General features: G+C 36.2%; 1 protein-coding gene across 1 annotated transcript; it reads left to right on the forward strand.

The window, feature by feature from the left end:
* The first annotated feature begins 7,931 nt into the window (after positions 1-7,931).
* Positions 7,932-9,774, forward strand: LOC149173399 (cysteine-rich receptor-like protein kinase 6). The gene is made up of 5 exons (XM_089427926.1): positions 7,932-8,057; positions 8,142-8,351; positions 8,457-8,677; positions 8,920-9,070; positions 9,386-9,774. The coding sequence occupies exons 1-5, from the start codon at positions 7,977-7,979 to the stop codon at positions 9,743-9,745; spliced, it is 1,023 nt and encodes a 340-aa protein (XP_089284052.1). The 5' UTR covers positions 7,932-7,976; the 3' UTR covers positions 9,746-9,774.
* Positions 9,775-20,285: the final 10,511 nt, after the last annotated feature.

Raw genomic sequence — 20,285 nt, forward strand, 5'->3', positions numbered from 1 at the left:
GATCTTTGCCATTAGATTAATATACATATCCAACTAAACTTATAGCCCTATTAGATTTCATTTTTATATTTGTAAACATTAGCCCTATTTTGAAGTTTAAACCATTATCCCTTACCCTTTAGCTTGTGTATTCAACTTCCCTCTCTTTTCCACCTAGGCATACAAACTACAAAGCGTAGGATTTTCTTATTTTCCCTTATTTTTGGATTTTTTTTTTTTACATAAAAACCCCAGATGGATGGTTATGAAATGCCCTGTTAATCAACTTGTCTTGTATTGTATGAGGTAGATCATAGATTCAGATTGGATTTTTTGTGTAAAGTAATTATATTTTAAAGTTAATAATGGCAAATGCAGTCGCTTGCTGGAAAAAATTAAGGCAAGAAACATTGGCTATGGCTTCTTTATTTAGCCCAATTACAATAAAAAATGATAATTATTTTTTTCTTTTCATTACTACCTCTTATTTTTTCGATGTTGGTTTAATGTTTATTTCCACTCTGCTAGTTTATAAGGAAATACATTAACTCTCTTTGTATGACAAGTTACACATTGAAGAAAGAGACACAAAGATAGAATGACTCTAAACCTTACCACTTTTCTATAGTAGGAGAAAGCCTACTTTTTGCCTATTATATTCTATTCATACATGGTTTAAATTAGTTGGAATTCAATATTTTCCCATGTACAGGATCTGAATATTGGGTGGGCAGGGGATCTGGATATTGGGTGTGTAGGTGGGTTTTAGGTCCATATTTCGAATCTGGATCTAATATCACATGTGAAGAGCCAACCCAGGGTCTTCTAAAAAAACTAATTTAACCATTATTTTAACCACAAAATTTACAAGCTCAATAGAATGATTTATTTGAGATAAGTTTCATAATAAAAAAATAGCATATTCACAATGCAACAATTGCATGTTCACAATAAAATATAAGAAAATAACAAATTTGATTTAGAATCATTGACATGAATTATTTCACAATAAAATACATAATTACAATATGGTGGCTTAGTGCTCCTACTTGGGTTGTCCAATAGGATTTTCCTCCTTACCAATTAGGAATGTTTATCCAACTTCCTAGCCCATGGAACCTCCACAAGTTCCTTAGCACTCCGAGCCCAAGTCCAACAATAGTTCTAGTTTATTCAAAAAAGTTTCAATATTCTCCAACCACAACTAGAACTAATATCCTAAGTTCACTTACTTTTGTTTCTTTTCTCCACTCTCCCCACTTTAAACTCCAAATTCCAAAAACATGAAACAAAGATCAACCTACTTCTCCTCTCCTTTCTCCTTCCCCTTATGCCTCCCGCCACCCATCCACTTTAACCACTCTCTTCATTGTCCCCTACCACCTCATAACTTCTCTCCCCCATCTATGCCTTATCTAAAATTAAATTTGAGGAGACAACTAGTCAAACTTTGGGAAATGAAATAATAAATAAATAATAATATTTAATCCTGAATTAAATTTGAGAAGACAATTAGTCACACTTTGAGAAATGAAATAATGAATAAATGATAAAGTAATAATAAAAATTCGTATTAGTAAATCTTATCGATTCATAAAAATATTTAACCAATTTAATATTAATAAGCATATTCAAATATAACATAATAAGCAAAATTTTTAAGGTTAATTAAACACTAATCAAGAGTAACCATTAATCGAGATTAAAGATAATCCTAAGCTTAATCATTAATCAATCTTAACCATTTATTTAATCATTGAACATTTTAAGACTTAGAATATTGTTAAACACGCTTGGAGAAGACAAAATATAAGATGGAACATTCATTGCATTTATTAGTCACAATAATGTACAATTATACATTTCCTTCTTACCCTTGGTATTCACATACCAAGTGGTCTCTTGGAACTTGGTGACTGTTCACATTCCACACCAACCCTTACTAGATTAGATGACCAACATTCCCCCCCAATCTGAAGGGGTTTATACGAGTCCAAGAAGAGAGCTCTAATACAAAAATGCAATAATGCATGGCATCAATAAATTGAATGTGCTATTTGAGATAATGGCATAAGGTGTGAGAACTCGAGCTCTCAGTCGATGATGGTTTCAGTATTACCACCAACACTCGAACACTTAGTGCAGTTCTTGGAACTCTTCCAAATCTGGCAAGAAGTTGAGGTCTTCTACTACAGGAAATGCTCCTTAATGCTTTGAAGAGGGAGACCTTCAACCTAGAAGAAGGGAAGTCTACAACCTATGATGGCTTAAGGAAGGCCACCAACCAAAGGATTTCTTAATGTGATTCCTAGAAATCTTCGAAATATGGCAAGAAGTTGAAGTCTTCTACTAGAGGAATTGATCCTTAATGCTTTGAAGAGGGAGACCTTCAACTTAGAAAAAAGGGAGGTCTACAACTTGCTATAGTTTAAGGAAGACCACCAACTAAAAAAATGCTTAAGGGATTCTGTGTTTTTAGCTACGACTTTGACTCTAGATATTGATGTCTCTAGTTTTAGGCTCAGACAACAGGTTTAGGTTGTGACTCAAGCTCGCTTGATGTGGCTTTGAAACTTGTAGATGACCATCATTTCCCCCCCTATCAGATACAAGGTGAGATGAAGAAAACTCAACTGTTTTGAATTCCATTGCCAAGAAGTGATCCCATTGCCAAGATATCTTCTTAGTTGTTGAAGCCCATTGCCAAGAAGTGATCCATCTGAGGTGAATCTTTAATCTTGCAATAGGCTTGTTTTTGAAGCGTCAGTTTGAAGAATAAGTGTGTTGACCAAAATGCTTGCACAGGTGAAGATCAAAATAATGATATTTCATATAGCCAACTCGATCACAATGTTGGCATTTAACAATCTGTGGTTGCTTTGGAGGATCAAGATCTAAATGAGGTGAAGATGAAGTGCCATAAAGAAACCCAACACTTTGAAATTTGATGGCCTTTGAGTATTCTGGAGTAGGAAAGGATCCCTCCTTATCATATACAAGAAATTTTATGTTCTTTTTTTTGACAAGATCTTCCCAAGTTCTGATGATGGGCTTGGGAAGTGCAGGCTGAGTTTTTGCATCTGCATGCAAATCTTCTCTTGAAATGGGTACTTGGTGGGGATCATCGTCAACTTTACTGACTTGATTACTTAATGGTTGCTGATGGGCAACTATTTCAACCTCAAATAGAGGATTGTTCTGAACAAAAACAAGTTCAGAAGGATGCCTTTTTTGTTGTCACTATAGGTTCACCGGTATTATGGAAAATATTAATTGCTTGTCTTTGGATTCATCACCATTGTTTAACAACAAATCATTTGTCGCCGCAGAAGCAACTCACATGAGATTAATTGAATGCCTTTTCGATGGATTAGTAAGCTTTAATGGGAAATCAAATCCATTTGACGAGGTTAGTGAAAAAAATTATGGTTTCTCACAGCAATGCACTTAGAGTAAGAGTACTCAAAAGAGGAAAATTTGAACTCCTTAGTGGGCAGGTTTCTCAAAATGGTGCAAATTATTCGATGTACAAACCTTGAATGGCCCTTGCACTCTATTGTGCTTAACAACACTTGCCAACCAACGTGGCCAAAGATTGGAGGAACAACGATATGGGGTGCAAGATGAGGCTAAAGCCCAAGATCTCGTAGAGCACTAACAGGTTATTAACAAGGAAATATGTCTAATATCTTTTTGAGATACAAATAAATTAGTCAAGAAATCCCTCTATCAACTGGAAAGGCACTTGACGACATCCCTGACTTAGAAATCCTTCTATAAACATGGAAGGAAAAGACGTTGGAGGACAACCCTAACCTATGCAAAATCCCTTGTCGGGTTCCAAGCCTGAGCTATGAGGTCTAGTACATAATGGTTTAACAATATCAGTGAATAATAACTCACAGGTCACAACAAATACTTCACGAATCCACGTTATGTTTTTTTAAAATGTTGAACACAATGCCGAAGAAGGGAGTGGAATGATAAAAAAAAGATACTCATTTGATGTCAAAGATGTTAGAAAGAGTGTTGACAGTGATTTTGGTGAGGGATATGAGTGTTTTCTTAACCAAAATATGGGTATGCAAAGAAATGAAATGGTAAAGTGTGTAGATGTTTCATCCTTTTGATGGAATTTCTAGGAAAAACCAAAACATCCCTATGTTTCAAAACATTCGTAGTTGTTTGGCTTCAATAGTAGACAAGTGTTAGGGTTGACAAAGTTAGAAGGGAAAAAAACCTAATGCATAAATGCACAATGAGGAAGAAGACTATGCAATTAGTGGTTGAGAAACCCATGGAGAAGGCCACACCTTGTGGCTTTGATACCATGTTAAACAAACATAGAGAAGAAAAAATATAAGATGGAACATTCATTGCATTTATTATTCACAATAATGTACATTTATACATTTCTTTGTGACCCTTGGTCCTCACATACCAAGTGGTCTCTTGGACTTCGGTGACTATTCACCTTCCACACCAACCCTTAGTGGATTAGGTGTCCAACAAAATACTAACATATTCATGCAAGGTGCAGGTATGTAACTAGCATAAGCATACCTCATACATATACTAATAATGTTTATTTGAATCAAGCACAAAATGTCAATCAACCAATAGGTAGGCTAATAAAATAATGTAAGATAATATAATTAGGTATGGTTATTACAAATAGATTGGGAATTCCACTAGGGAATATTTCCACATGTTCTTCCCTAATTGTGGGTTGTCAGTTTTCCCTCACATTTTTAATCACGGTTTAGAATTTTAAATTGTTTTATGCTTCTATATATTGTATTTTTACAGAAGAGACTAAGTTAGAAGCTTTCATCTCCATCTTAAAAACAATTTAAAATCTTCCACTATCTATTTCAAGCCAACATAGTTTTGGCCCATGTTTCTACACTCATCCAATGTAGATTTTCACCCCTTTTTATACATTTCTCTAGTTCAGCTTTTGGGAGTGCTTTTCTTTCACTCATTCATCAATATTTTATCCCTTATTCCTACACTACCAACATAGCTTTTGGATTGCTCTTCTATACATGAAGACATATTCTTCTATGGCGTTCTCTAGCGAGGCAATAATTTTGCCTAGACAATAACCTTTTTATCGGAATCAAATATTTTTTATTTTGCAAAATATTGATTTATAAGTGTTCCAATCAGGATTTTAAAGGTAGAAATAGATTCAACATTCTCAAAAACCCTAAGGCACCTAAAATTTTATAGTTTAACAAGTATAACCTAGATTTCCAAAAATTTCAACTAATTTTTTCCAAAAATATGCCCAAAAAATCCTTATTTTAAAAATAAAATTATCACATGCTCAAACTACTTTATTTTTCTATTAAAAAAATCTACTAACATAATTATATATATATATAAACCACTTTATTTTTTTTTCCTATTTTTATTATATATATATATAAACCACTTTATTTTTTTTTCCTATTTTTTTTAATCTTTACTAGTATCAAAGCTGGACTACAAGGTCGTTTTTTCCTCGAACCCAAAAAACAAACTCATAGACAACCCAAGAGTGTCATTTAATAAACTATTATCTAACCGTATTTAGTTAGTTTAGTCATAGTAATGACTATGACTTGTCACCAATTTTATGAATTGCCAGCACATAGGCCCTTCTTGAGGAAGCAGGACTATGAGAATTCTCCCTATTTTATTTTATTGAAGCACATGAATGACCCATGAATACAGGAAATATAGGTTTCGCGTGTGTAATGGAAAACCACGATTTGACTATTTTGAAGATTCTTTGGTATTCACACGAATATTTGAAGATTGTTTGGAAAAGTCTACCTTACTTTTCAGTTCATTACAACTTTCTTTGTTTTTGTTTTGGGCGTGTAATTTCGGATTTTTTAATCCGTTTTTTAGTCGGGAGATTTTGATAGAATTCTGAGATTTGAACATTTTGACACATTTAATTTAATTGATTTAATTCTTAATTCGTTTAAATAATTTTTAATCTTTTAAATATTATATTGACATATTTATTTTTATAAGTGAAATGATTGGTTTCATAACATTCATCTATTTTCAATTTTTCATTATATTAAAATGTATATTTTTATAAATGAAATTTCTCATTATTAAAATTTGTAGAAATATGTATTTTTTATTTTCTTAAATTTATCATTTATTTTTATAAATTTAAATTAAAATATATATATTCTAATATTTTAACTATTAAATAACTTGTTTTTACTATAATTAATTTTATCGTTTTTTTTTTTCCTTGTCTTATTGCAATAATTCAAAGAGTTGATACGATTTGTTTTTCCATTGACGAGTTTCAAGGGAAAAAAAATATAAGTAGATGCAAGTAGATATAAGGGCAAAAAAAAAAGATTAGTGAATACACACATTCCACGTACGCAAGAGATAAAGATTAGCGAAAAAGATTAGCGAAGGAGCTTAGAAAATTCATGAGTGCGTTAAAAAGTATTTTCTGGATAACACGGAAGCAGGGGGACAGTCAAAAAGAGTCACATTTTGGGTGCATTACAGGTATACTTTCCACGAATCCGGCGAGTCATTATGTCTATAGTTTCCAACGATTTATTTTGTTTATCTTAGACGGTTTAATTATTATCATTTGACCTGCTTTCATTGACTCTTAGTAGCTCATATGCACGTAGAATCTTTAAATGCATGGGAAACTTAAAAACATGGTCTATGCGTCTATGTGTGCAGAGAAAATCAGAATTTCGAGCATTGTAATTTCTCCATTCTCCATTGGCCATGACAATCCTCCACGGCAGAGTTTCATGCTCGACACTTCTCTTGATGATAATTACTCTTCAGTCGCAGATTTGCAAGGCAGTACAGCAATCTACATGCCACTACAATTTTAACTATACAATAGACAGTAAGTACGAGAGAAATTTGAACAGTGTCATGACTAGGCTTATTAAAGATTCGTCCCACACAGGGTTTAACACTTCTGAGAAAGGCCAAGTATATGGCCTTGTGCAATGTCGGGGAGACACAACACCCGACCAGTGCCACAACTGTACACAACAAGCAAACACTACCCTTCGACAAAATTGTGGGAATGCAGGCGGCGGTTTAATGTGGTTTGACTTCTGCTTTTTGCGTTATGAGAACTTTAGTTTCTTCGGACAATTGGATACCACTGATGGATGGTATCTTTTGAATCCGTACAATGTCACAGCCAGTCCTGATGTTTTTATTAAGGCTCTTAACAGCTTATTCAACAATTTAGTAGATGAAGCAACATCTGGATCTACATTATATGCTTCTCGAACAACAACAGACTCCTCGTCTCGAAATATTTACGGTCTGGTCCAGTGCACCAGAGATATGTCGATAGACAACTGCACATCATGTTTGCAACAAACAATCAACCATATTTTTACAGTTTACAGTGGAAGGCAAGGAGCACAGGGTTTGATGGGAAGCTGCACAGTTCGTTATGAAATCTATAGTTTCTTTCATTCGACTTCGTCTCCACCTCCTGCGGAAGCACGAGCTAATAGCCCAGTTGCTGATACACCACCGAATCAGACCACACCATCCAGTAATAGTACGCAGAACAACAAATCTTCAAATAATTTACCCATAATTTTGGGTGTTGCTGGCGGCTTGCTTCTGCTGTTATTGGTATGCGTGTTAACAACTAGGAGGAGACTGAAGTCTATCATATTTCGAAATCCTTCCGAAGGTATTTGCATGAAGGATCCCCCAAGTCTTTATATCTCATTGTCAATATATCATACAGCTTTATTTGCTCTGTTAGACTATTGTTAAAGTTTCTTTTTTGAACACGGTTTTCACATATATTCTCTTCAGGAAATCTAAGAAATGCTTGCGAGATCCAAGTTAAACAGATTCAATTTTTCTGCTTACCCCTATATATTTAGGATGAAGCTGTGTATTTTCGTTATATAGGTCATGGCCTAGTCGAGGAAGACACAGTAATCGGGCAGGATCGGCAAATTGCGTTTACCATGGAGCAACTGATAGCTGCTACGGAAAATTTTGATGATAAAAATAAACTTGGGGAAGGTGGATTTGGGGCCGTATACAAGGTAACAATGAATTAGAGAGCTTCTACGAGTTTATAGAATCTTAAATTATAGGCTACTCTCACCGCACCTGGCTGAATATTTCAGGGAACTATTGAAGATGGAAAGGAAATAGCCGTGAAGAAGCTGTCCTTAAGATCTCTGCAAGGAAAGAGAGAATTTATGAATGAAGTTAAACTTGTGGCCAAAATTCAACATCGAAATCTGGTGAACCTATTAGGCTGTTACGCGGAGGGATCGGAAAGGTTGCTTGTTTATGAATACTTACCCCATAAAAGCCTCGATAAAATCCTATTCGGTGACTCACTTCATTTCTATTTTGTATCTGAAAAAATGCATTAATGTTCCAATATATTTATCTGGGTCATGATGATTAGTTAGCGTACTGCATCCATGGATACGGATCCAAACAAACGCAACCAGCTTGATTGGCAGAAACGCTTCAACATTATAGTGGGAGTGGGTCGCGGGCTTCTCTATCTGCACGAGGATTCTCAACTGCGGATTATTCATCGGGACATTAAAGCGAGCAATATTTTGTTGGATGAAAATCTGAATCCTAAGATAGCAGACTTCGGCTTAGCAAGACTATTTCCTGTCAGCACAAGAGTTGCTGGAACTTAGTAAGATTATTACACACTGTCTAAAGCTATTAACAATGAGTGATGGATATGCTTTAATGTGTGCTATTGATTTCAAGAGGATTGACAATTTTGCTTTTGGGTATTTACCTGCTTTGTTATGTTTTAACATTCGAGCATACAGGAATACGATTTCCTTTGCAAATAGTTTTCACTTGATCCTCACTCAATTCCTAAAATTTCCATCACTACATAATCTTCGACTTTGTAATTTGGATATGCAGCGGGTATATGGCACCAGAGTATGCTATGCAGGGGCAATTATCTGTAAAAGCAGATGTCTATAGCTTTGGCGTTCTCCTCTTGGAACTTGTTACAGGAAGAAAAAACAGTGATAATAATCTGTCACTTGATATGCAGACGCTTTTAGAATGGGTGAGATATTCTGATATTGTTCTCATTTTATGTCCAACTGAGCTTATTTACCTTATCTAGGTTATGTAATTTTGTTCCGAAAGTCATTTTTCACTGGAATTGGGCCAGTATGTTTTTCAAAATATCTAATTATAAAAATGTTTAAATCAAGGATCCCAAAAATAATTACCCAAAATACCAAATTAATAGCATGGGTTCATCTATAAACCGTTTAGAAGAGTGTGAATTTAGAAATTTCACTACTGATATATTTTGATACGATTTTTTAAGGTCGATAAAGTATCAAGATGACGATTTTTCGTGATTATTATGCAGGCGTGGAGATTATACAAACGAGGGAATGTTGTGGATATGATTGATCCAGCCATAATTGAAATGTGCAACGTGGAGGAAACGTTGAGATGCGTTCATGTCGGTCTTTTATGTACACAAGCTGACTCATCCCTTCGTCAATCAATGTCTGTAATCATTTTGATGCTTTCATCTCAGTCTGTGACATTACCGGATCCCACACAGCCTGCTTTTGTGAGATCTCATGTTTCTGAAAACAGCAAGTCCACCAGTTGTGGCTCTGGGGTTTCACAATCTGCCAGTATTTCTTCCCCATCATCTGCTGCATGTCACGCTCCTCCGTCAAACGCCGATGCTTCGATTACAGAGTTGGTACCCAGGTAATGCGCATCTTGCAATCTCTCGGCCTTAAAAATGGTACGTCGTTCAATGTCATGAAATAAGTGGCTTCAGAGATACGACGTGCATAAGGTGTAATAATATTAATTTAGTATGCAATTGTAATAGTTAAGGGAGTTGTCTATAATGTTATTTTTTGGAGATTTTGGTGACGGAATTCCCCGGAAGAAATTGAGGTTAAATCTTGATTTGTTGCAGTTAAAATGGTTTTTTAATGCACCCTGAAAAATTCCTGGAACGTTTTCATTGTGCAGAAACTAGCTATCAAACTTGCTATTCCAATAAATTCCTGCCCGATTTCAACCGGAAAAACCCGCCGAAAAAGTATTCAAAAAGTCGCGTTATAGACAACTGCATAATAGTTAAGTGTGTGCATTTTACAATAGTTAAGTGTGTTGTCAAGCTTTTGTGAGTGTTGGAGTGATTCTTGTCATTCTCCCTACCCTACTTTTGTTATCTGAGTTGGCAAATTGTTGTTATATTTCTTATTCAATTTTAATTCTCAAATTATAATAATATTACATTAATATACCACTGCAACAATTAATTGTTCACTTGTCAAAGCTTTTATTAGTAGGAGTGGTTGTTGCCATCCTCTCCACCGTACCTTGAGTGTCATAAATTATTGTCCTATTTCTTTTCCAGTTTCAATTCTCAAGTTATGACATGTCTACATACTAGTTCCCTGGTAGATTGGTGTAATGTTTTCTATGTATCTAGATAATTTTCCAAATTACTGTAATGTTTCCTGTGTAATTAGATTGCTTTCAAAATTACGGTTGGTGTAATGTTTTTTATGTAACTAGATTACTTTCAAAATTACTGTAATGTTAGCTATGTAACTAGATTATTTTCAAAATTACTCAATTTGCGATTCCTCAATAGCACAGGCAGGAAGGTGTCGTAAAGAGCATTTACATGTATTATTAACAATAATGCAAACTTCAAATCAATCATGGCTTTTGGCACTTTCTACGGTCTTATGGTTTGCTATCGTTATTATGAATCTTTATTCTTTACTTATAATGATATTGTTATTTTTAATTTAGGACAAGCAGCACATATTGTGATATAGAATTTGAGTTAAATTAGTTTGGTTTTGATTCCTATGTTATTTGTTAAAAAATTTATCAATATTAATATAAAATTTAATATTTTAAAAATGGAAAATCTTTAAATTATTGATACATATACAATATTAGTTAACGTGTGTGAAGAAATTATAAAAGTATATTGATGATTCTCGTATCTACAAGTTTTATAGATCCAGCAAAATCCTCTACAAATATCATGTTTAAAATATTGAATAACTTTTAAAATATACATGGTCATAATAACACATTTTTATTAGTATTAAATAACTTTTAAGTAACGCTTTGTCATGGTTGGCCAATCTAAATTAAACATACGTCCCTACATATTCCCACTGACCTACTTAGTTCTGTTTTTATTTTACTACTTAAAAGAATCGTGATTCTTTCTTTAAAGTTTCAAAATAAAGGATCAACCTTCCATGGGTCTCTACCAGTTAACGCTTAATTGAATATCTAGGTGCATTTCTAGTCAAGAAATAGCTAGGTGGTTTTTATTATTATGCCACTACAAGTGACATATAGTATTCACGTACATGTTTTGGTATTAGTTGGTAGATGTAAAAAATTTCATTTTTTTTTATGCATTTCCAAAATTAAATATTTGTTTTACGGACTTTTTCTTATGCATTTCCAACGTTAAACATTGGTTTTAAGTCGTTAGTACATAAAATTTGGCTGAAGTATTCACGGCCACCATCACCAAGACTCCAATGACCAAGGAATACATCACCTTATTGCCCTTTCGTCCCTCTATCTTGTCATATGAGCTCTGAAACTATATGTTATGGTGCTCCTCCATAACTGTTGTTTGGTTGTTACCATCACCCATTCAGATAATCCGAATGTGTCAAGTACCTAAACTAATACGATGCCCGTCAATTCATCTAGTATCCTTCTCTGCAACTGTAACCAAAGTCAGACTGGATGGATAGTGGCTTTTTCGGATGTTGGTAAAGGGTGGTGATTCCACCGAGGGTCTATAATTTCTCGAAAGTCAGACTTGAAGGATGGGGGTTTCTTTGGACATCAAGAATGTTATGCTCGTAAGGGCCGGTGATGAGCATGAGTTGTCGAGCTCAAGGAATTCCACTTAGCATTAAGAAGTTTATTTAAATTGATCTAGTTGTGGACATCCAACTACTTTGCCTGCACTCTCAGCGTCTCCAACGTGTTCGTATTAACTCTAAGTACAATTCTCAAATTCAAAAGTAATGAATGATTTTGTGGGTTTTGGCTAATTTATGGGTTTTCAGTTTGTTGGGTTTTGGGTTATGGGTTTTACAGTTAGTGGGTTTTACATTCAGTGGGGTTTGCAGAAAGCCTATCCTGCTAACACACTGAACTTAACCCTATCCATCCGGAACTCAACGAGGAGAATTAACGAGGCAAGCAATTCTCTTCACCGGGTAGTTTAATTCCACTAGCTGGACCATGGCCATCTGATTGTTTTCTGTCGGGGAGGTAAGATCTGGGCCAAGCAAGCAAGATAGGGAATCCACATCCCTTGCATCATTGTTCTGTTGTTGGGAAATGAAAGGATGAATGTTGTTCAAAACTGGAAAGATAATCTTTCTTGAGATCTAGTTATCATAACTTTGAACAATGATAGGGCTACCTGGAACTGACCATTGTTCTTTGCGGCTAGGGGGCTTCTTCAATTTTGTATTCACAACTTGCCGAACATGAACATCCATCGGCCATATCAATATAATCAAAATTTGTGTCTTCTAAGGGTCTACAATGAATGAAAATTACTTCCCTGGGGCCTGTACAATGTTCATGGGATGAACTTGGCATAAAAAATGTCTTGTGCTTTTATTTATTGCAGTGATCGTAGTTATCATATACAAGAAGGCCTTCAAAATCGACGACCAACCTGCCACCACCTTGCTTCAAATTAAGTACAAGGTCAAACTCACCCTCATCTCCTTCATTGTCATCAGCAGGGTCGAAAATGGGAACACTGTCAAAATGCACCTATAGAGTTTTATCACTGTTTGGGTCAAATTCCCAATGCAAGTCTGACTTGATATAATCATGAATTCTGCATGCACCTTTGTAACTCCTCTTTGTTGGGTCTCAATGTCTGCTCGTGTTCAAACCTGGGTCTTTATCGTGGTGATGCCCCATCTCGACCACTAGACCGAAGCCCAACAGACCAAGTCTTTTTTAACAGAGTAGGGGTTATGAATTACTGGAATATAGGTTGGAATATGGTCGCTTTCTGTTGCTTTATTTCCAATAGAATATTTTTGCAGTAAATATTTAACTCTGCATAAGTCTTTGGAAGAATGTCGTTCAACTGAGTCAAGAATCTGTTCTAAATGGTTCTTAATGAGCATTTGTGTTACTCAGCTGAGTCAATAATCTGTTCTAAATGGTTGTTAATGAACATTTGCTTTTTGTTGTTGTGGTAATTGCTTTATCGTGGTTGTTAATGAACATTTTCTTTTTGCTGTTGTGGTAATTGTTTACATGCTTTTGGAGTTTGGAGTTGGCCAGGCATGAGATGGGTATTTTTTTGGTTTTCTCAACAACTGTAGATCCATGGTATGGTAGTATTTATGCTTGAGTCATAGCTCTGGGGCCTTGCAGAGATTGTCTTGAAGCATTATTTGTGTATCTTCTATTATTATTGGTTATTAGTATCTTCTATTGGTAACTACTTGTGATTTATGTTCACTTCTTCTCCTTCTTTATGTTGTTGCCTTTCATCAAGTAATTACCAAGACTGTCGTTCAGCTGAGTCAAGAATCTGTTCTAAATGGTTCTTAATGAGCATTTGTGTTATTCAGCTGAGTCAATAATCTATTCTAAATGGTTGTTAATGAACATTTGCTTTTTGATGTTGTGGTAATTGCTTTCTCTGGTGGCCTATTCTATAAAGCTCCAGAGTTGAGTATGTTGCAAGGTTTGCAATGCTTCTGCCTACTCGATGAAATCAATACAAGTCTTCTACTTAGAAGGATGCTTTTGGAGTTGGCCATGCATGAGATGGGTATTTTTTTGGTTTTCTCAACAACTGTAGATCCATGGTATGGTAGTATTTATGCCGATGAAATCAATACAAGTCTTCTACTTAGAAGGATGCTTTTGGAGTTGGCCATGCATGAGATGGGTATTTTTTTTGTTTTCTCAACAACTGTAGGTCCATGGTATGGTAGTATTTATGCTTGAATCATAGCTCTGGGGCCTTGTAGAGATTGTCTTGAAGCATTATTTGTGTATCTACTATTATTATTGGTTATTAGTATCTTCTATTGGTAACTACTTGTGATTTATGTTCACTTCTTTTCCTTCTTTTCATCAAGTAATTACCAAATTAAGTAATTACTACTTCTTTCCCTTTGTAATGTTGTTTCAAACTCGATTCAATTGATCTTTACTTTCTATTATTTCCTCTTGAATTTCCTTTAGTGAGAACAAAGGGATTCTTTTGTTTATTACCTTTGTGAGCAGACAGAGGGTTGGTTTCTATTGCACTTCTCAAGCACATGCTCCTGGGAAGATCTTTCCTTTGATTGGTAACTACTTTTGATTCATGTTCACTTCTTTTCCTTCTTTATTATGTTGCCTTTCATCATAATTCCAATTCAAATTCAATATAGTTTATAGTTTAGCTTCTACTATGAAACCAATCAACATATTGCATCCTTACAAAATTCACATTCGATTATTATGTTGACTTTCATCATAATTCGAGATCATAATTCCAATTCCAATTCAATATAGTTTATAGTTTATATTTTACTATGAAACCAATCAACATATTGCATCCTTACAAAATTCACATTGCGATTATTATGTTGATTTTCATCATAATTCTAGATCATAATTCCAATTCAAATTCAACTACCCAGTAGAGGGAACAAACAAGAACATGTCCCAAACAGAAATGAACACAACAATGAACAAGGCGCACGATACTCATGCTAAACAAACCCTAAACCCCGCTTCCGCCTGTCGAATTGGTACTCATGTGCTGTCAACAGGTCACTGCATATAGCCCCCACGCGTACTTAAAAAATTCACATTGCGATGTGGTTACAAAAATTAATTCATGCCACCCCTATGCTTGATGGCCTCCATTTCTTGCATTGTCGAGAATTATTGAGTCTCCTGCCTGACCCAAGTATGGTGGACTACCTAATATTGGTTGTGTTATCACTGAGAACTGCAGTCACATGTATATAAGTTGAGTCCAGAATTTCATTGTTAAAAATGGATGTCAAATGGTTGTTATCCTATATTTACTACTTAGGGGTCATGTTTTTCAATGATATCGATGAGAATCATTTTCAAAACCGTTAGTCATCCTCCATTATGATTGATTAAGATGTGTCTTATCTCGTATATGTCATTTGTCCTTTTCGCAGTTTCGTAGCGCAGTTTGATTGGCTGATTTTGAAGCGCAATAATGTTTTAGCCTTTTCGTAGCGCCAGCCATTTCGCAGCACATGTCGCTAAGTTATAACTGTCTGCGCTACGAAATCGCGGATTCGGGGATTTTGCAGCGCAGATCTTTGAAATGTCATGTCCGGGGATGAGTCATTGTGTCCGGTCGGTTGTTGTCAGTTAGTGTACCTTCCAAGCACTTACGAGCCATCATTCCACCAATAGGTTCATAGTCATGCATTCAAATGTTTTTGTCATGCATAGTTGTGTCATGATGTTTTGTTAGTATTACATGAAGTGGCCAACTTATATGTTAAGATATTTGAATTGAAAAGAGCCCGAGTTTCTTCTTCAAGAGAGCTTCATTGCAAGCGAGCCTGCGTTCTAAAATTTGAATTTGCTTTTCGAGTTGAGACTGCCGGTGTTTCTCTGTGCAAAAGTTTTCAAAGCGTAATGGAGAAGAAGGAGCATCGGTCTGGAAGGTGTCAAAGGGCAGAGCCCGAAGGATTGGACTTGACATTGAGGGGTGAAGGTGTTAAAAAGGCCTTCAAAGACGCTGGTTGCTGGAGTTTCTGTGAAAAGCTAAAGGGAGGAGACACTCAGGTAACAAAAGAATTTGCCTTGAATTTTACAGGCTTAAGTTCCAAGGTATCTATGTTAGAATTCCCAGTATCTCCAGAGGCTATTGCTAGGGTAACTGAGATTCCTAGAGGAGGGCAGGAGTGGTTCAAAAATTTCAAATTTGATATGAGCCCCTGTAAAGTATTCTTGAAGGAAGCCTATGTGAATGAAGATTTAACCAAGGCTGTACCTAGAAGTTATGTTAAGGAGAGTTATGCTATGCTTCTTACTTGTATTCAAAAGTATTTAACTTGTGAGGGCAGATATAACAAAGTTTATTCCTATCATTTCAAGTTGTTGCTTCATTTCACGGGTAAAGCATCTATAGACCTCCCATTTTACTTGTTTAGAAGCCTCAGCAAGATGTGTGACAAAATCCAATTGAGGAAGGATGATTGTGAGACATCATTGTTTCATCATGGCCTAGTTAAACTGTTAGTGCTCGATGGTTTGCAGAAGATTGGTAGGGATTGGAGTTCTTTCATCTATATGGCCGGTTTCCAGAGTAAGACAGGCCTCACCCAACAGCCACTTAGAGAAAAAGAAGAATCAGTGGAGGAACCTACTATTGCTGAGCTTAGAAAGGAGGTTAGGGGGAAAAAGAAGGTTAAATCTCAGTTGAACAAACCAGTCAAGCCCTTGGTTATTAAAGAACTGCCTCAGCCACCTCAGTCATCATCAAAGGAGAAGGTTAAGCAGAAGAAATATGTACAGGGATCAACTGGATCCGGAAAAGCATCAAGAGTTAAAACACGAGGTCAATTAAGCAAGGAGAAAGGTAAATCAGTAGCTGTGGAGGAAAGTCCAATTTCAAAGGCCAGCCTAAGTGATCTACTTGAGGCTATTGAATTTGAGCAGGAAGAACTAGTGCATCTCGAACCCATGCATATTGATTTGACCCAATCTTCTCCTGAGAGCACTAAGAAATCAAAAGCCTCAAAGAGATTAAGGTTTGATGAGCCTAGTGATGAGTTTATGTTCAAGCCAAGAAGGCCAGTTACAAGGAAACAAATTAAAGAGGCTGAGAAAGCGCATAAAGGAGAAGAAGCTGTAAAGGAGAAAGTGCATAAAGGAAAGAAAGTTGTAAAGTCACCCAGAACAGAGGTAATTGAAATATTGACCAAAACGGTGGAGGCAGTCAAACATAAAAACAAGAACAGAAAGGTTATCATCACCCAAGGAGGAAATGTGATTGCCATGAAGAATCAAGTGGGAGTAGCCAAAGAGGAAATTGTCAAAACAAAGAATGTGATTAAGGAGCGTGCAGTCAGGTATGCCAATTATAGAAAAGCTGTGTTAAAGGGTAGCAGAAGCCTAGGGAGTCATGAAGATTCAGTGGCTGATGTGTATACCTGGACGGTTCCAGCCCTCAAACAAGCTAAACATATCAGGAAAATGAACATGACCCTGAGAGCTGAAAACAAAGCTTTGAAGAAGGAGATTGTAAATTTGAAGACACAGCTAGGTCAACTAGCTCACTGATTTGAGGAAAAGGTTATATTCTTAGTTTTGGTCAATTTTGTTTAAGTTCCTCTATTTTGAAGTCATCTAAGTCTTTGACACCTGTAGAGGAGATTTGAAAAGTCATAAGTTCAAACAAAAGATGCTTTAGTGCAGATGTACTCTGTTTTAGCAAAAACAGCAGTTTCGTAGCGCGCTACGAAACTGCTGTAGGTGTTGTTTTATTAGAAAATCAAAGAGTTTAATGATGAGGTCAGCAAATTTTTGAAGGAAAAGCCTCAAGGACATAAGGGAAACCATAAAATACTCTCCTAGCTATTCAGAGAATGACAGATGTGCATTTTGGAAAAGGTGAAATATTTTGTTTTTTGCTAAAGTTTCGTTAAAGGTACTTTATGACCGAATTGTTAGGGTTCTGGTTAAGGTTACCGGAGATGTTTGTTTGTACACCTGTTCAGTTCATAAGGCTTCCAGCTCATTGGAGAGTATGGTGATATGCGTTGTTTGTGAAGAATTAAAGAGCTGGGAACATGTTCTTTAAGTAGTGAAGAATGATGGGAGACAGGGACCGTGAAAACAAGGCACTTATCTTGGTCAATTAATGAGCCATCTACGCAACCAGTATCCAAAGCCAGCTTGTTCAGTGTATTCTCCTCCAAGATATCTTGACCAAAACAGAAAGAAGACATGTGTCAAAGAGTCAGGAAGGAAGCAAGATACGAGGAGGACAGATTTTGAGTTTTGAATGAATTAGGACCCTTTGTAGTTACAGTTCAGCAATCATGTAATTAATGAATTTGTTACACAGTAGATAGGGATAGTTAATAGCAACCTTCGATGCTCCCCTCATGCTGGAGGAGGAAGCTCGAGGTGGTTAAGCATGTATTCCTATATATGGATCAGACTTGGATGTAATTAGGGTTGGATGTTTTGATAGAGAACAAGTCTATTTTGGTTTATGTAAAGTAGATTTTAGTAATACAAATGACTGTTGCTTTCCCTCAAGATTCTCAATAGATCTTATTGTTCAAATGTATGGTGGTTTATTCTCTTAGTGTTATTTTTCAGTCTTGTCATTGCATAATCACTCAGAACTCATGTATAATGCTATGATTTCCTGTATGTTTTGGCAAACTGTGTTCTATGTAGGTTGTGTTTGAACATTAGATGTAAAGAGCCCTGATTTCTGTGAAAAGATGGTGTTTTTGTTTGCTGAGATGTGTGAGACTCCATAAGCCCAATGGGAACCAATCTGATATTTGTCCAGCCAACTTATTTTCATGTGTTTTTTTAAAGAGTTAGCCATCTTTCCTTGTAATTGGTCCATATTTATAATCTGTGAGAGAGCCCTCTCAGACTAAGGAGGCTAAGCCTTAGTCCAAAGCTAGGTTTGGAATAGTTACACATAATCTTGCTGATTGGCAGCCTTCAGTGTGTGATTTTGTGATAACAGGTTGATTAGGATGTGCTTGAATGTTACCATATCCTTGACTCCAATTTTCTCCTTGTAGTCATGGAGGGACTGAGTAACCCAAGTGTCCACTTGTGTTACTAACCCCAGCACTGGGTGCAGGTGTCATATAAACATAATCAAGATTTAAACCTACATTGGCAGGGGTATATGAGGTGGGCAAAACCCCTGGATGATAGTGGGGGACTTTTATGTTAATCAACTCTTGGTATGATGGTGTGTTCTCTGCAATGTGGTCGATCGTATTGGACATCATCCTATTTGCCTCAAACTGGCTTGGACCATAAACTTCCCTGCTTGTCACCTGTCCTCATCTTTCTAACACTTCTTGAACCTTTCTTGCCTCCCTCTCTTGCCTTTCCAAATTTTTTTGATGTTCCTTATCTTCCCTTGCTTTTTTTCTTTCCATCCTTTCCTTTGTTCGAGTTTCTGTTGCTGCAATCCTTGCAACTCTCTTGTCCTTGGCCAACTCCTTCTTTCTCTTTTTAGTTTCCTGAATTTCATTTTTTTTTTGTTTTACATTCAAACTCAAACAATAAAGTCATATAATCTTCAGACATGAGCAAGTGTGAACTCCTTCCCAAACGAAGAAAATCTGCAGTTGAGTGCCTTGATGAGGACTTCACTCTCTCTACTGGTAGCTTTAGGAATGCACCAAGTAATCTGCGATTTGCCCCATGCTCCCTAGGAATTGACACTTGGCTTTTAGCCTTTGGTACAACTGATTGGCCCTCATTATTGTCTTCTTCAGGTACCTCATGCTGAACATGCTCCTCTTCTAGTGAACCATTGTCCAAAAAATAATGAACAAGTTCGGTGTTCAACTCTGATGGTTGTGAAGGCATGTCCATGCTTTCCTCATTGGTGGTAGACACATTATGTGGGTTAATATTCATCATGGCCTCTGCCAACCATGATGGTGGGCTTACCTGGGTTGGCATGCTCAATTGTTCATTTTTTAATCTTGTTGCATTATAATTTGAAATCAAGTTTGAATTTTCATTCGCTTCATCAACTGCCTCATATGGAATATCACATGCAGAATTGGCATGTGGTTCAGTGGGTGTGACAACCTCCATGACATTGACAATTAGTTCATGACTGAACTATGTCTCATTCACATGTTCATTATCATCACCACATAAGTTCCCTTCATAAAGGGACATTATACCTTCAGCAGCAACAACATCTTCTTAGGCATCAACATGGTCTTGTAAGTTCTCTGCTTCTTGACCTTCCACTTAAAATTCTTGGCTACAACAAGTATCATCCACGAGAGCATCAAAATTAAGTGGTCATATACCAGTCCTCCTAAATCCAAGCTTGATATTAGAAGGTGTGAGATCCCTTTTTAATGCTTTACTTGCAAGCTCAGCTAGCTCAAACCTCTTTACTTCCACCACTGGATTCTTTGCCATCCACGAAACTCACTCAATCCTGAAATAATTATTGAAAGGCCCAAACACGCTGACATCAAGGGGTT

The sequence above is a fragment of the Pinus tabuliformis genome, chromosome 4_2 (assembly GCF_031772625.1).
Source record: "Pinus tabuliformis cultivar Carrire ecotype Pingquan chromosome 4_2, CPIR1, whole genome shotgun sequence".
Lineage (NCBI taxonomy): Eukaryota > Viridiplantae > Streptophyta > Pinopsida > Pinales > Pinaceae > Pinus > Pinus tabuliformis.

Excerpts from the sequence above, each read along its gene's own strand:
- LOC149173399 (XM_089427926.1), top strand. The coding sequence starts at position 7,977 with ATGGAGCAACTGATAGCTGCTACGGAAAATTTTGATGATAAAAATAAA. Across the intron at positions 8,352-8,456 it reads GCCTCGATAAAATCCTATTC|GATCCAAACAAACGCAACCA; the intron begins GGTGACTCACTT and ends TCCATGGATACG. Across the intron at positions 9,071-9,385 it reads TGCAGACGCTTTTAGAATGG|GCGTGGAGATTATACAAACG; the intron begins GTGAGATATTCT and ends ATTATTATGCAG.